Source organism: Peromyscus leucopus, chromosome 10, assembly GCF_004664715.2.
Source record: "Peromyscus leucopus breed LL Stock chromosome 10, UCI_PerLeu_2.1, whole genome shotgun sequence".
In the NCBI taxonomy this organism is placed as follows: Eukaryota; Metazoa; Chordata; class Mammalia; order Rodentia; family Cricetidae; genus Peromyscus; species Peromyscus leucopus.
The window spans coordinates 27,214,591-27,229,604 of NC_051071.1; the positions used below are offsets into that span (position 1 = coordinate 27,214,591).

A 15,014-nucleotide genomic window follows, 5' to 3' on the forward strand; every position below is an offset into this window, starting at 1 on the left:
TTTTCTCTTCCTTAACAATTTATTCTAATGATTCAAGCACAGAAACATTCCTGCGGCATGAGAAATACATGGACCACTTCTCCATACTAGCTTAAGACACCCACCGGAACCTGATCAGGAACCAGCCCCCTCCCTCCTTGTCTCTGAGGATGTCTCTGAGGGCCAAGAGCCAGAGGATCACCTTGGTGATGCTGGACAGAGTGGCTGGGGGGTTAAAGCCAGAAGGAACCAGTTCAAGACCACCCACCTTCACCCACATGTGACATGAGGCTCATGAACTTCTCTTGGGTTTATTATAGATGTTAAATGATGTAATTCATGTAAGATGTTTTGTAGTTTGAGTCATGCTAAACTGACTTTTTACAGATTAAAATGCTTAGCGACAATTTCATACTGTCCAACCTAATTCAATGCCTAGCATGACCCAGACAATGCATCCTCCCTCAACTCCGAGAAGGAAAACAAAGCACTATGATGTGGATGCTAAATGTGTGGTAAAGACTTGGCCCCAGGATAGGGCTACTGGGAAGTGGGAAAGTTCAGGAGGGCCATTGGTCACAAGGGCCCTCAAGGGAAACCATGGGGCCCAGGCCTCTTCCTCTTTTTGGGCTTTCTGGCCATGGAACAAGCAGCTTTGTTCTGCAATGCTATCCCCACTGCTGGCATCTGGCATCTGCACCATATGCCTACAAGCAACGGGTCTGCTTGATCACAGACTGGAACCTCAGAGGCCATGAGCCAAGTAAACCTTTCCCCTTTCTAGCTGGGAATGGAGGCTCACTGTGTAATCCCATTACTCAGAAAGCTGGGGTACGACTGCTGTGAGTTCCAGGCTACCCTGGACCTCAGAGTGAATTCCAGGTCAGAGGAGACTATAGTGAGATCTTAACTAAAAATAAACCTCTGTGCTTTGTAAGCTGAGTATCTCAAGTGGACCATGTTTAGATGTCCTTGGTAACAATGCTGGAGTCTGTGTGACTGCAAGTATGTACAAGGATGTGTGTGTGGGTGTGACTGGGTTGGGCCGGCAAAGTGCATCTGTGTCTGTGGCTGTGTGATACACAACTCTGTATGTGTAGTATGTGTGGTGTGGGACATGTGAGTTGTGTGAAGGAAAATGTGGTGTGTAAGTGTGCTGGGCAAGGAATGAACTATTCTACACAGACAAGGCAGGGCAGCTAAAACTCCTTCAAACCCTCCAGCTGCCTGGAGATGGCCACAGCACTTGGATTAGCATCATAAGTCAGCCACACTCCTCCCACACCACAAAACGGGATGGCCCAGTGCTGGCCCCTCGTGCCTTCCCACCAGCACTCAGGAGCTGGCTTCAGAATCATTCCAACCACTCACAGGGATCCAGCAAGCCTGGGCCAGTGGGCCTGCGGCCGCACAGGTAAGAGTTTCTCCCCTCATTTCTCACTGGTTTAAACGTGAGGGTGGAGGCTCAGAAGCTGGAGGAGCTGGCACACTGGCATCTAGGAAGGTGGGCGCTGTGTGCATCAGCAGAGGAGCGCAGTCCGTGGAGGGTACCACCCTGCTGTCTTTGAACATGAAGGCAGCCCCAGAGCCTGGGGGAAACTGTCTGTGCTATCCCGGCTTTGGGAACTTGGGGCTCAAAGTGCGGGCTGGAGGCTGGACGTGGTGGCATACCATTAATTCTAATATTCCGGAGGCAGAGGCAGGCAGATCTCTGTGAGTCCTAAGACAGCCTATGTAAAGAGACCTGTCTCGAAAAATCAGAACAAAACAAATACAGGCTGGGCTCAGGTCCCTGCCATAGCTCTCGGTCACCACCCTTCTCTGGGGCTCCACTGTACCTGAGCAGTGGAGGCAACATCAATTATGGGACAGAGACTGAGGACTCACCAGGAGAAAAGCTTTTGAGACAAGGTTTCACTATGTAGTCCTGGCTGTCCTAGAACTCACAGAGATCCACCTGCCTTTGACCACACCTGGCCCAAGAAAGCCTTATTTGAATACTGACCCTGAATGTCTCTTCAAGTCTCCAAAGTCCCTGAGTGTGACAGGGACCCTGGAGACACAGAAGCTCATGGCAGGAAAGCCAATTTATAGCCACAATAAGGTGGCAGCACTCAGCCAGGAGCTATAGAAGCCATCTCCAGAATGTCATGAAAGCCAGGGTTCCTCCTCAGGTTGGGAACCTCCAGACCACTACCCCCAAATCCATACCCGTCTTCAGGACCACCAGGTGGGCAGCATCATCTCGGACATAGGAGACAGCAGCGATGTCGTGGATGGGCACCCTGAGGATAATGTCCTCCCCGTCCCTCCAGGCCAGCTTGACATTGTAGGCAGACAGACTGAGCACAGCATCGTGCTCCTGGGTCAGGTGTCCAGGAAGTTGGTGGGACCGCTGCAAAGAACCACAGGCATCAGAAACGCTGGGCCACTGTATCAGGCTCTCCTCTCCTCGGGGAGCGCTGTGCTGGCTGCTGGCCACACATGACTGGTTCTAGCGAAGGAGAGAGAGGTGAAGACAAGTGCTGTTCCCCTCAGTACAGCGGAACTCACTCCAAGGATGTCAACATGTTCGAATCATGTGGCAGAGTCCTCCGGAACTGCCTTTTAGATTCAGATTTACAGTATGTGTAAATCTGGAATATCTTCAAACTGTGAGCTTGGGAAGCAGCCCAAGACCATGTCTAGAGATTCAAGGTTCAGACTACGAAACAGTCTTCGTCGTCGAGAGCCAAGAACACCCACAAAGTGATAGAGCTGGGTCATCTCTCTCAGTCTGAGGTCAAAGTGAGGGGCCGAGGGCTGATGCAGGCTAAGCAGCAGAGCACATGCGGGAGGGCTATTACCTTTGCCTTGTCTATGAAATGCAGGATTTCCGTCCTACTGGAGGGGTTCAGGTAGCCGGGTATGGATGTTAACTGACCCAAATACTGTAAGAGAGGGGAGAAAGATGGCCGTGAAAAACAGAGCCAGACTACTGCTGCTACCACATGGCACAGACCCCGTGCCTGTCCCCAGGCCACAGGTCCACAGGTCACCCATGCTCTAGAAGAGTCTTTTTATTTCTTTGGTTTTTCCAGATAAGTTTTCTCTGTGTAACCCTGGCTGTCCTGGCACACCCTGTAGCTAATTTTTTTTTTTTTTTAATGTGCATTGGTGCTTTGCCTGCATGTCTGTCTGAGGGTACTTAATGCCCTGGAATTGGAGTACAGACAGCTGTGAGCTGCCACCTAGGAATTGAACCCCGGTTCTCTGGAAGAGCAGCCAGTGTTCTAACCACTGAACCATCTCTGCAGCCCTGAATCCTACATTCTTACTGAGGTCTCAGCAGCTGCAGACAATCTTCCCACATTTCCTACTGCTGTGTTCACAACTAGTATTGAAAGTCTTTCAAAGATATCTCAAGACAAGTTTTGGTAGAATAGGGACCTAGATGGCCGGTGTTTCCGTTCACTGTTGGGGCACTGTGCACAGCCCCACTAAAAATAAAAAATAAAAAAAGGGAAAGGTCAGCCCCGCTGACAAATGTACAGATAGAAAAGTGAAGTGCCAAGGTTTGAATGCACCTCCCGAGATCCATGTTTCAAACTTAACCCTTCAGTAACAGTGCTGAAAGGTGCGGCTGTGGGAGGTAATCCGCTCACAAAGGCTCTGCCCTTAGAAATGAGGTAGTGACATTATAGCAGAAGCAGGGTCTTGTTTTATGTGTATGGATGCTTTGTCTGCGTGTGTGTCTGGTGCCAGGAGGGCAGCAGAAGGCGTCAGATCACCTGAAACTAGAGTTACAAACAGTTGTGAGCCACCATGTGGTGCTGGGAATGAACTAAGATCCTCTGAGACAGCAGCCACTGCTCTGAACCACTGAGCCACGTCTACAGCCCCCCACAGGTTCTCCCTCTCTCCCTTCCATTCATGCACCACACGCATGCCTAGTACCCATGGGGACCAAGAGAGAACACTGAATTCCTTGGGGCTGGCATTATAGATGACTGTGAGCCACCACGTGGGTACTGGCAATCAAACCCAGGTCATCTGGAAAAGCAGCAAGTGTTCTGAACTACTGAGCCACCTCCCCCACCCCCACGCCCCTTCCATTCTTTCCTGCTATGTTCTGGATGGCCTGGAACTCACTCTACTTAAGCTTGAGACAATGTCTCACATAATCCTGCCAAGCCTCAAATTCCCTCTGCTGCCAAGAACCTTAAACTTCTGATCCTCCTGCCTCTACCTCTGGAGCCCTGGCATCCTAGGGAGAGGCCGCACCTCTGCTTTTGGCAGTACTGGGGACTGCTCCAGCTTCCAGTCCTGGGGTTGCAGGCACCAGCCAGCACTCTGGACTTGGTGCACTCGGAAAGAACAAGTTTCATTCATTCCCTTTCTGCTCTCTCCCCCTCCTGTCCTTCCACTTCCTACCACAGAGGATGCACCGAGAACAGCTTCATCGTGAGAGCCTCCGTCTCCAGAACCACAAGGAAGAGTCTGTTCTCACCCAGGCTAACACTATCAAAGCAGCACTAACGGCTAAGACAAAAGCAAGCAGGCCGCAAGGCCTTGGCTCAGCAGATTCCAGACAAGTGATCGGGGCACTGGAGGCTGCGAGGGCAGTTCTGTCTGTACACTACATGCTCAGTTTCCCCCCCTCATATAAAACATAAATATCTATTTTAAAAATTATATTTATGAGTGTTTTGCCCACATGTATGTATGTGTACCCTGTACTTGCCTGGTGCCCACAAAGGTCAGAAGAAAGTACTTGATCCCCTGGAATTGGAGTTAGAGATGGTGTGAGCCACTACATGGGTGCTGGGAAGTGAATCCAGGTCCCACAGCTATATTTTAATTTTTTTACTGTGTGTGTGTGTGTGTGTGTGTGTGTGTGTGTGTGTGTGTGTGTAGGTGTGTGTAAGATGTCTACACACACAACATGGTACATGTGTGCAGATCAGAGGATAACTTTTCTCTCTCTCCTTCTACTGCAGGTTCTGGGGATCAAACTCAGACCATCAGTCTGGCGAAGCCAGGTGCTTTTAGCCCTGGAGCTACTTCACTGGCTTCATAATCACCCGAGGGACAGAACCTAACTACCAGAGCTAAGAGTCCACACCTGTCACTGGAGCTTATCTGGGTGACTCCTCTGGTGTAAGTTTTCATCTCTGGAGCCCCATGTTCAGGTGCCCATCACAGTGTAGGAAGGAGGCAGCAGACTCCAGGAGGCACATAGTCACAGTGCATGTCTGCAGCAGTAGTCCAAGTCACAGCACACTTCCCCACCTCCAGGGAACCCTCCATGTCTAGTTCTTACGAACTAACAGCCTACTGATATATTCCTCCCAAGAAGAGAATTCCTGGGCTCAACCTTTCTCAGTCCTTTATTAATTCATATATTTAAGGTTCTTTATTAAAAGGGGAGTGAAAATGAACTTCCAGTTTCTGGTGAGTATGTCAAGAGCCTGGAAATGTCCCTCTCATCATCACAGCAAGACAGCTGCCAGGGGCCGGGTAGTGGTGGTGGTGGTGGTGGTGGTGGTGGCGGCGGCGGCGGCGGCGGCGGCGGCGGCGGCGGTGGTGCACACACTCAGGAGGCAGAGGCAGGTGGATCTCTATGAGTTCAAGGCCAGCCTGGTTTATAGAGTGAGTTCTAGGACATCCTGAGCTACACAGAAAACAACTGCCTTGAAAAACAAACAAACAAATAAAATAAAAAGAAACAAGTAAAATACCAAAGTATAAACAGAGCATTCTATCATTCCTAATATAGGCATTTTCATCAAAGAAAACACCTTCCCAGGGCCTAAACCACCCACCTACAATCGGGAAAATATGTGACTCCTACTCCCCCTAGTCTCTGGTTCATCCTACTACTGACAACAAAAGAAAATAAAGCCAGGACTTGGGGATTTAGCTCAGTGGTACAGCACTTGCCTAGCAAGTGCAAGGCCCTGGGTTCGGTCCTCAGCTCCAGAAAAAAAAATAAAAATAAAAAATGAAAAAAAAAAAATAAGAGACAAAATAGAAAACAAAACCAAAAAGCAAACTTGAGGTTCACAGCCCAGAGACAAGTTCACAAAGACATGGAGGCCTAATCACTAGACTATCAACACAGCTCTCACCCATCAACAAAGGCTCTTGTTTCAACTAGAAAAACTACAGACTTAGGACCTGACTTAAGAAGGTTCCCTAGGAAAGAAAAGGGAATTATTGCTGCTGGCATGTATACTTACAAGTCAGAACAGTTTAATTACCCAGCAGACTACCATAAACCCTCACAACCCCTCTCCCCTGTACCCGAATTCCTTGTACCTGGAGATTCATGCCTGGAGTTCAATGACTTACAAGGCGTAGGAAAAGGCAGGACCACAGTTGGGAGTGACCACAAATGGTAGCGTTTCAGACATGGCAGAGACACGGTAATTAAAAAACAACTGTCATTAGCATGCTAAAAGATGAAATGGAAAAGTGCACAACACAGACAAACGAGGAGACAGGCAACGGAAGCAGAAAGACAGATGGACAGTCTAAGGAGGAATCAGCAGGGCATCCTGGAAATCAACAACATTGTAGCAGCCATAGAGAACACCTCTGGAGGGCTCACCAGGCTACTGGATATATTGGCCAAGAAAGGCATCAATGGGCTTGCGGACGTATCAAAAGAGAATTCCAAAACTGAAAAGCAAAGGGAGCCAGCGAAATAGGACACACCTGTAACTCAGAACTCGGGAGGCAGAGGCATGAGATCAGGAGTTTGAGGGCACCCTCAGTTATGTAGTAAATCTGAAGCCAGAGTATTTGAGAGAGAGGGAAGGGGAAGGAAAAATGAAAGAAACAGAACATCTAGGAAAGCAAGACGACTACAGATACAACGTGATAGATGAGAAAGCTAAAAGGGGCCGGGGTAAGGAGATGGCCCAGTGGCTAACAGCGCTGGCTTTTCTGGCTGTGACCGGGTTCAGTTCCAGCACTCACCTCAGGTGACCTTCATACACAGATACAAATGTATACACATATACACCAAAGGGAAACTTTTAAGAAAAAAGCAAAAGAAATATTTAAAGTACTGATGCCTAAGAATTTCTCAATTTAAGGTGAATGTACCAATCCGAGCCAGAAAGATCAGAACACTGAACAGGATAGAAAGCACAAAGTCTACACATAAACCTAGACCGTTTTCAGAAAGAGAACAACAAAGCTTAAATGAAAAGAAACAAGCACTCTATAAAAAGGCCAAAGTTAAAAATGACACTGAGCTGCTTTTCAGAATACAAGACAAGAATGAAGGATTTAAAGATTTCAGAGGAAAACCTGCCAGCCTGTAATTATGAATCCAGTAAAATTATTCTTCAAAAGTGAAAAGAAATAAAAATGTAAAGCTGCAGCCGGGTATAACCACAACACCAAAGAGGCTGAGGCAGAGGATCAGCACCAGGGAGAGGCCAGGCCCGGCTACAGAGCGAGCTCCCGGCCAGTCCGAACTATGAGTAAGGCTCTACCTTAAAAACAAAAGCAGGCCAGGTGTGGTGGCACAACCCGTTAATCCCAGCATTCCAGAGGCAAGGTGAAGGCAGGCAGATCTCTAGGCCACCCAAGGATACTTAATGAGACCCTGCTTAAAAAGAAAAAAAAAGAAGATCTCAGATATCTGGTAAGATAGGTTATGGGGCTGGAGAAAATGGCTCAGCCGTTAAGGGCACTGACTGTTCTTCCAGAGGACCTGGGTTCAAATCTCAGTACCCACATGTAGCTCACAATTGTCTGTAACTCTAAGAGCTGACACTCTCCACAGACATACCTGCAGGCAAAACACCACTGCACATAAAATAAAAGTAAATGAGTTAAAAAAAAATGTTGGAAGAACTTCAGAAGGGCTCAGCAGTTAAGAGCACTGGCTGCTCTTGCAGAGGATCCAGGTTCAGCTCCCAGCACCCACATGGCAGCTCACTACCATCTGTAACTCCATTTCCAGGGAATCCAAAGCCTGTTCTGGCTTCTCCAGGCACTAGGCACACACATATATATGCAGGCACATACATACATAAAATACATTAATAAATCTTCAAAAACCTTCAGGGAGAAAGACAATTACTTGACCAGAATCTGTGATCCACACAGACAAAGAATATGTAAATAGAGGTAAAATCAAATTTTCTGTTTTCTTATTTGAATTGCCCCAACAGCGCTGACTGAAAACAGAGCAACAGTGCACGAGATGAGCGGAGCGTAAGGCCGAGGGGAACGGACAGCACAAAACTGACACTGGGATGGGGGCGGACTGAGTACAGAAGCACCCTACCAACACTCGGAACACTGAGTGCTAACGTGATGCCGGAAAGTTCCAAACTGTGCAGCGGTTAGGATTTTCAGGGATACTCAACCTATAAAACATTATGAAAAGATTCCAGTGCCAGGAAAACTCCAAAATCTCAATCACTTTTGATGTTTTCCTGATGAGGGTTACTCAATCTGTCTTCAGTAATAAAATGACCACAACACAGCCTCGCGGAGGTGGCGCACGCCTTTAATCCCGGCACTCGGGAGGCAGAGCCAGGTGGATCTCTGTGAGTTCGAGGCCAGCCTGGTCTACAGAGTGAGATCCAGGACAGGCACCAAACTACACAGAGAAACCCTGTCTCGAGGGGGGGAAAAAAGTCCACAACACACGAAACAGGACGGCACTGTCTGAAAGTGGAGTGAGGTTAGTTGTAAATGCTTTCTGCAAATTCCAAGGCATCAAGTTAAATTAAAATAATATATTTGAATTAAACTAACATATAGATAGATATATTTGTGCTATGGTCAGGGGGAAGAAAAACACTGTACAAAATCCTCAAATAAAACCAGAGAAAGCAGAAAAAGGAGAAAAAAAAAGAAAGCGAAGACCAAGGGAAGGAAAAAGCTTAAACGCAGTTAAATATTAATCCAGTTGTATCACTACTGACTTTTGGGCATTAGGGATATAGCATGTGTGAGGCCCTAGGTTTAATCCCCAGTAAAACACGCACGCGCACACACACACACACACACACACACACACACGCACGCACGCACGCACGCACGCACGCACGCACGCACTCGCACGCACGCGCTGGGGATGGGAAGATGACTTAACAAGTAAAAGCCCTTGCCATGTCAGCACAAGGACCTGGGTTCAAATCCCTAGAGCCAATGTAAAAAGCCAGGCATGGTCCCCAGGTGCCTGTAACCCTGTGCTGTGGGTGGTGGAGACAGGAGGATCGCCGGACTTGCTGACTGCCAGCATAGTTGAGTCAGAGACCTTGTGTCAAGGGAATATGGTAGAAAGTGACAAAGCAGGACACCTGATGCTCTCTCTTTTCTCTGGCCTTTGTGAGAGCATAAGTGTAATACACACACACACACACACACACACACACACACACGCACGCACACGCACGCACGCACGCACGCGGAAAAAAAAAACCCGTCAGACTGGGTTTTCTTTCTTTTATTATTGTTATTTGTTTGTATGGAGACAGGGTCTCTCTCTCTGTTACCCTGGCTGTCCTGAACAGGTTGGCCTCTAGCACAGAGATCTTCCTGTCTCTGCCTCCCCAGTGGCGAGGACCACCATGCCTGGCTCAGATTGGATTTTAAAGTAGAGCAAGATCTAGCTATGCTTTCTACAAGAGAACCATTTTGATTATGAAGATGCATGCACATTAAGAGAAAATAGAAAAAGTCATCTTGAGCTAGTGTTCAAGGAAAGAAAACCAATGTAGTCTCCTTTCATAAGAAAAGTAGAAGAACTGGAGGTGTGGCTGGGTGGGGGACAGAGGACTGGAGGTGTGGCTGGGTGGGGGACAGAGGACTGGAGGTGTGGCTAGCTTCATGCTCAGGAGGCCATGTGCTCAATCCCCAGCACCACAGGAGAGAATTAAAGACAAAAGAGGCAGACAAGCCCATAAATGAGTCAGTTCTTCTTGTTTTGTTTTGGAGACAGGGTCTCACTATGTAGCCCTGGCTGTCTTGGAACTCACTATGTAGATCAAGGTAGCATGAACTCACAGAGATCCACCTGCTTCTGACTTCCGAGTGCCCGGCCAGGGGTCAATTCTTCAACAAGACACAGTAATCCACAATGTGCTGTGTTTCTCTAACCACGGTGTGTGTGTGTAGCAAAGTATGAGGAAGTGAAAACTAGAGGAACTACAAGGAAAAGTAGACAACTCTATCACAGCTCAGGCCTCAACAACCTCAGGAGGCAGAGATCAGAGGGGCTGGGGAACTGCCCAGTAGTTAAGAGCTTGCTGTGCAGCCTGAGGACCCGAGTTCTATCCCCAGCGCCCCCACGAGGAAGAACACTCCGGTAACTCAGCTGAGGAGGCAGGGACGGGGGGCTCCCCGAGGCTTGCTGGCCAGCCAGTCTAGCCAAATCAGCTCCAGGTTCAGCAAGAGACGCTGTTTCAGAAAAATAACATGGACAGCAAAGGAGGAAGAAGACATCTGATGTTGACCTCTGGCCTTTCCACATGTACACACACACTCACATGTCTGACCCTTGGCCTTCCCAGCCAATCAGGACAGAGCTGAACTCGGCACCATCACTCAACTGGCTGTACCGGCCAGCTACAGTCAACAGCATCCAGCAACAGTAGATTGCACACTCTTCAGTTCATATGCAGCATCTGTCCCGTGACCACACTCTGGGTCATAAATACACCTTACCTTTAAAAGAGGCCAGCATGCAATGTCGGCTTGCAGAAACAGTCTCCCAAAGGAGGAGGAGCTCACAGAAAACAATCTGAACATCCCCGTGGATCCATTAAAGTAAACTCAGTAACGAAAAGCCTTCCTAACCAGTGAGCCAGCTCAGAAAGGAATGGGGGATGGTGGGTGTTCCGAGCAGGGCATGGTGGAGCATGCCAGTAATTCCAGCACTCAGGAGGTGAAAGCAGGGTCAGGAGTTCAAGACCAGTCCGGACTAAGGGGCTGGGAAGGTGGTTCAGTAGGCAAAAACATTTGCCATGTAAACATGACCCTGAGTTAAAATCTCCAGAAGCTATATCAAGTAGGGCATAACAACCTCAGGGATTCTACGGCAAGATGGGAGGTGAGAAAGGAGAATGCCTGCAGCTCACAGACAGCTAGCCTGGGACACAGAGGCAAACAACGAGAGAGACCGACATCCGAGGTTACCGTCTGACTGTACCACACATACATGAGCACACACACAAAACCAATTCTGCTAATACCGTATCTAGCCAGGCATGGTGGCACATGTCTTTAATCCCAGCACTTGAGAGGCAGATGCAGGGACATTTCTGTGAGTTCCAGGCCAGCCAAGACTACATAGTGAGACCCTGCCTCAAAACAAAATCAACAAAAAATAACACCATATCTACGTTACTTTTTAGGGCTGTGGTAAGGGAGGAAGGGCATGTAATGCCAAGGCACAGGTAGCGATCAGAGGACAACTTGGAGGACCTGATTCTCTCGGCCATCTAGGTTCCGAGAATTAAACTCAAGTCACCGGGATTAATGTAAGTATCTTATCCGCTGAGCATCTCACCTGTCCCATGGGCTAGACTGTAAAGTGCCTCAAAGGCCCCTCCCTCTGCCTGCTCTCTAGCTCTGTGTGCCTGTGTGTGTACACAGAGAGGGAGGAAAAAAACTGCTAAAACGTTTTCCAGTGACAAAATGCTGAGACTAAGCGGCTGCTGCGTGCTCATCCCTAAAAAGACCAGTACACCACTCCCTCTAAGGTTCAGGGACATTGCTGAGGGGGCAGGGAAAAAAACCTAAGAGCCAGGAGACAGTGAAGCCCTGAGAAGTGCCGCCCTCTAAACCCTGTATAATCGCTGTAACCACGAAGTCAGCAACCTTAGTTGTTTGCACTGGGCCTGAACAGGATAGGCTCTGTCAACTGTCAGTCATGGGCAGAGGAGGGGCTCCTGGGGCCCTCCTCCTTACTGCTGAACTACGGGCTACTGACAGATTCTGGAGCGGAACAGTCAGTCTTCAGTTGTGTGCCCACTGCTCAGCCCACAATTTTCTTTTGTTGTTGTGGTTGTGTTTTTTTTTTTGTTTGTTTGTTTGTTTGCTTTTGTTTTTTTGAGACCGGGTTTCTCCATGTTGTTTTGGTGCCTGTCCTGGATCTCGCTCTGTAGACCAGGCTGGCCTTGAACTCACAGAGATCGGCCTGGCTCTGCCTCTCAAGTGCTGGGATTAAAGGCGTTGCGCCGCTGCCGCCACCACCACCCAGCCTAGAGCATTTTCTTGATTACGGGGCACTGCCCGTTGTGGGTGGTGCCACTCCTGGGCAGGTGGTCCTGGGTTCTTAAAGAAAGCAGGTCAAGCAAGCTATGGGCAGCAAGCACTCCCCTACCATCTCTGCGTCAGCTCCATACTGCAGGTTCCTCCCTTGAGTTCCTGCCCTGACTTCTCATCTGGATGGACTACAAGCTGAAGGATGAAATCAACCCTGTCTTCACCGAGTTGCCTTAGGTCATGGTGTTTATCACAGCAGCAAACAGGAACTAGATATGCAGGTACTAAGCAGAGAACAGACGACCCTCACAGAGGACCACAGATCAAAATGCTCAGCAAAGTGGACATGCTGGGAAGGACCGCTAAGCCACTGGGAAATGCGCCAGTCTCTCGGGAGGCCTGAAGGCTCTCTAACCACCACAGCACTGAGGACTTCTGGGAAGAGCTTGGGTGCCCTGAGGCTCTCTGGGATGGCCAGCCTCTGCATGGGAAACTAACTGTGGGGTGTGAGCACTCAGAACCTGGCCCCTAGGATGAAGAGGCCACAGGCCAGGAACTGCACAAGCCAGGCAGTAGCAATTCACCAAGGGCAGGACAGGTAGGGCTGGTAACCTGCAGCAAGGTCAACGTGACGGTGGGACACCCGAGCAACCGGCTCACTGGATGGTGAAGTCCCTCGGAGCAAGAGATGAGCCAACAGTTCACTGCGTAATTTGCAAACCACACAGAAATGGGCAAAGTCCAAGGCAAGCTTCTGTAACGAAGTACCAAGCTGACTCCATTTCTAGTTCTGAGAAGCTCTCACACCCTATGGTGACGGAGAGGAGAGCTGGAAGGGAAGGACTCCATCTTTCTGAAGGGACTTTGTTGACCTGGGTACGTATAAGTGAGAAAAATGATCATCTTCAAAGGGTTTTGGAATAAAAGTTGTAGGTGACGTTGACACCTGGGGACAGACACTGCCAACAAGCCCTGTGTGTGGCATGGACATACGGAAGTCAGGGGATCACTGCAAGAACGGGTCTGCCTCCTAGTGTCCCCTGAGTGAAAAAGAGCTGGAGATAAGCTCCCCCCACTTACTGAACACAGGACACAATCCTCACACTGGCCCTCTGACTTGTGGGTTACTCAAGCAGAGGAGGCCACCCGGGACCCCTAAAACCGACCCCAGCCCCACACTGCAGAGCAAAATGGTGACTCAAATCCAGCTCGCTGCCTTGTGGGAAAAGCAGAGACGAGAGGCGCAGTGGGCCCGGTATCCACTCAGACACCCAGGAGCTAATGTCACACCAAATACACGGAGCAGAGGTCAGCACGCCATGGAAAATGTTTCACTTCATAGCAGTTTTGTGAGGATGACGTAAGATGTGCGTGGAAACGTAAAACGTTGCTGCTGTGTGGACTCAGCACTCACTAGGTCACTGACTTTATCAATGCTCATTCAAAACCTAAAATACTTTCTTAAAGAACCACACTGGAGTAGGGAGAAGTATTTCCTTGCCACTGGCAGATTTTGTGTTGGTTTTATTTTGTCAGAGTAACAAATGTGCGTGATTAAAAAGACCAATTGTGGTTAGACTAATATAAAAAACCACCAACCCAGTCAACCAGGACAATCTTATAAGCCGCTCCAGCCTTGCTAGAGCTTACCTTCTGGCACCTGGCCATTTTTTCATTTATCATTTTAAGAATAAATACTATCTTCCAATTTTCAGTTACATCATGACCCCCCAACAAACCCATTTGAGACAGGATCTCAGTACATAGCCCTGGCTGGTCCAAAACTCACTATGTAGACCGTGATGGTCTCCTCAAACTCATAATATCTGCCTACCCCTGCCTCCCAAGAGCTGGTTGGAGGTCTGAGCCACCATACCCGGTCGGTCTCTACTTCCCTTTTAATCCACCAATTTTATTTGACATTTCTCAGTGTTCTGTCATCTGCACATCTCACTGCACTGCTCAGGAACTAGTCCTGTTCACGAATGCTTTTTTTCTTTCTTTTTTTTACTTGCCTTTGTTATTTAACACTTTATTTATTTAGTCATTTAGTTAAGTTTTTGTTATTTAGTCATTTAGTTAGACAGAGTTCCTCTGTGTAGCCCTGGCTGCCCTGGAACTCGCTCAGTAGACCAGGCTGGCCTTGAACTTAGGGATCCGCCTGCCTCTGCCTCCCAAGTGCTGGTATCAAGGGAGTGCACCACCACAACTGGCTGGTTATTTGCCACTTTAAATGAACGTTACCACCAACAATCCAGCTCTTCCCCCTCTGCCCAGGATGGCCTTGAACTCTTGGGTTCAGGTGATCCTCCTCCTCATTCTCTTGAGCAGCTGGACTCACAGGAGCACATCACCTTGCCCAGCTATACATAATCTTTTCTTTCCTTTTTTTTTGTTTTTTTGTTTTTTTGTTTGTTTTTGCTTGTTTGTTTGTTTTGTGTGGAGACAAGGTCACTCACTATGTACCCTTAGGTAGCCTGGAACTTCCTATATAGATTAGGCTGGCAGCTTTGATTCATGGAGATCTACCTGCTTCACACACACACACACACACACACACACACACACACACACACACAAGCACACAGGCACACACAGAGGCACACAGGCACACATACAGGCACACAGGCACACACACACAAAGGCTTATAAAAACTACTTTGAATATGCAGTTGCCATTTTTCATATAAATAAAACCTCACAGCTCAGTGGGATAAAAGGCTTAGCATTGCAAGTGCTGAGTAGCTAGTAACTAATCTTGAGGTTTGAAGAAAGTGCTAGACTCCCTCTGGCATCAGGACACGAGCTCCGTTCTC

General features: G+C 48.4%; 1 protein-coding gene across 5 annotated transcripts in view; it reads right to left on the reverse strand.

Annotated features, from left to right (window-relative positions):
- Ccm2 (CCM2 scaffold protein) overlaps nucleotides 1-15,014 on the reverse strand; it is a 65,058-nt gene that overhangs the window by 13,587 nt on the left and 36,457 nt on the right. For all 5 annotated transcript variants that reach the window (XM_028870553.2, XM_028870552.2, XM_028870555.2 and 2 more), the window contains 2 exons: nucleotides 2,826-2,909; nucleotides 2,191-2,374 (listed from right to left, as the gene is read on the reverse strand). In XM_028870553.2, coding sequence (XP_028726386.1) covers nucleotides 2,191-2,374; nucleotides 2,826-2,909 — 268 coding nt within the window. The remainder of the gene's footprint in view (nucleotides 1-2,190; nucleotides 2,375-2,825; nucleotides 2,910-15,014) is intronic.